This window comes from Aegilops tauschii, chromosome 1 (genome assembly GCF_002575655.3).
Source record: "Aegilops tauschii subsp. strangulata cultivar AL8/78 chromosome 1, Aet v6.0, whole genome shotgun sequence".
NCBI lineage: Eukaryota > Viridiplantae > Streptophyta > Magnoliopsida > Poales > Poaceae > Aegilops > Aegilops tauschii.
Genome location: NC_053035.3, coordinates 11201472 through 11203614, shown reverse-complemented (window position 1 = coordinate 11203614; position 2143 = coordinate 11201472). Strand labels below are relative to the sequence as shown.

General features: G+C 59.3%; 1 protein-coding gene across 1 annotated transcript; it reads right to left on the bottom strand.

Moving 5' to 3' along the window:
• Positions 1 to 323: 323 nt before the first annotated feature.
• Positions 324 to 1786, bottom strand: LOC109784176 (flavonol 3-sulfotransferase-like). Its single transcript, XM_020342775.4, has one exon. It carries the CDS (start codon positions 1687 to 1689, stop codon positions 673 to 675), a length of 1017 nt encoding a protein of 338 aa, XP_020198364.1. The 5' UTR covers positions 1690 to 1786; the 3' UTR covers positions 324 to 672.
• Positions 1787 to 2143: the final 357 nt, after the last annotated feature.

Below are 2143 nucleotides of genomic sequence, written 5' to 3'. Positions count from 1 at the left end.
AAAATGACTGTGGCGTGTGTTGATGGACGAGCGCAGGATGGTGGCGTCGTCTGGCGTCGTGGTGGCGTCGACGGCAGCTAGACCGGGCAAGGTAGATGCAGCAGTACATCTCTGAAGATGGATTGGTGGCAGGTGGCTGCGGCGGCCTCATACCCGGCAGGCGTCCTGGTTGAGGAGTGCGCCGGACCGGTGGGTGACCCATACCCGGCAGGCGTCCTGGATGGGAACTCAGGTCTTTGATGTTAGGTTTGGCTGCGAGGTCTGTTTGGTATTAGGGCCAGACTATCAGCATCCCTTCGTCAAATGGATAGGAGTAGCGACAGATATTGCCTAGACGGTGGCTTCAGACTTACTGCTGTATTTCTTTGTAAGGTCTTTTGAGAATAATTAATAAAGTGGCTGTATACATCGCCTAGATGCAGAGGCCGGGGGGTCTTCCTCCTTTTCTAAAAAAAAAACTGTTTGTAAGCAGTTTGTTTTAATAGAATTTGTAAGTTACTTTTGGTGCAGGGACATTCGAACTACCCTCACCAACTCAATTATTTATTGGAATAAAAAAACACAATATTTATTATTAAAACTTAGCCGTCCAAATGCTCGCATTAGCTGCTCCGCGAAGGACACGCTCTCGTTTTCAAGTCCAACCTCGGCTCAAAGTTGGGGAACGATGAGTCAGTTGAAAGCGAGACCCGACCCATGGAGCTTGTCCTCAACAATGGCGTCGAAACGGCGCGCCATGTCCGTCGTCATGTGGTTGGCCCAGTCCCCCACCGCCCCTTTCCTGAAGTAGGACTGGTGCGTGAACTCGACGCGCGAGCCGCTGCAGGAGCCCGCGCTCCGGGCGCTCACGCCTCTCAGCGCCTCGAAGCTGCACAGCTCCACGACGCTCGCCGGCAGCCCCACCGCCTCGTCGGCCGCCGAGAAGGGCCGCCCGAGGAACCGCGCCAGCCCCCGGACGTGGCCGGCGGGGTCCGCGAGCATCTCCTCGTACCTCAGGAACAGGACCCTCTCCGGCGCCGCCCTACTCGCCCTCCAGTACCCGAGGATGTGCTCCCATACCGGCCCGTTGGGCGTCTTCCCCTCGCAGGCCCACTCGAACAGCTCGGCGAAGGTGAACCGCCACACGCCGCGGAGGAAGTGCCACATCGAGACCACCATGTCCTTGGGCTCCCTGCAGACATAGACGATCTTGCAGTCGGGGTTGTCGGCGACGGAGGCGGGGAGAAGGGAGTGGTGCATGTGCGTGTTCATGAGCCTCGGCGACGGCAGCGCGTCCAGTTTGGCCTGCTGCCCGGAGCTGAACAGCTCGTCCATGAACGGGACGCAGTCGTGCGGGTTGAGGCGGCGGAGCGGGTGCCCGGCGCCGGCGGGCGGGTACGCGTCACGCGCCATGACGGCGAAGGACAGCGCCTTGAGCCACGTGGTGCCGCACTTGGGCGGGCTGCCCAGGAGCACGTCGCCGGGGCGTGGGGCGAAGCGCCGCTGGGCGGAGATGACGCCCCGGACTCTCCACTCGCTGACCCAGGCGCCGTGGTAGTGACGCAAGCCGATCGTTGTGCTGGTCGGCAGGGAGGAGACGATGTCGTCGTACTCGTCCGGTGGGGCGGCTCCGTTGTCGGCGTCATCGCCGACCAGGTCCTTGAACGGGACCGGGCCGACGAGGATGGATGCGCTAGGACGAGCAGCCATGAGCAGATGGTTTGGTTGGCGATAATCGCTAGTGCTCCCGCTCCACTGAGCTAGTGCTCTGGGCTGTCTGGTTTATAATTATCTAAGGCCGGGAGATTCCTTCGGCCGGTTGCCCGTCGCTTGCAAAAAATTTCAGGATTCATTTGGCGAGTACTACTAGGCGCCGGCCGGCCGGTCTGACCTGACACGTCGAGGTCGTCGTATAGCAGAGCCAGAATCTCTTCTCTACTATATTAAAGGAGGATCGAACGTCGACCTCCTCGTCCTATCGATAGGCGCAACCACGTCCTCCCGCTTCCGTAGGATTCCCACGCATAAAAAAGTCTACTGAGAAAATCCACGTTCCAAAGCAGCGAGAAACTAGAAGAGGAAAACCTGCACGTCCTCAACTTCTCCCACGACCTCAAATCCTCAATCTACAGATCTCTCTCCCCAACCTGAACCACCCCGGCAC

Coding starts and splice junctions, on each gene's coding strand:
- LOC109784176 (XM_020342775.4), bottom strand. CDS start 1,689: ATGGCTGCTCGTCCTAGCGCATCCATCCTCGTCGGCCCGGTCCCGTTC.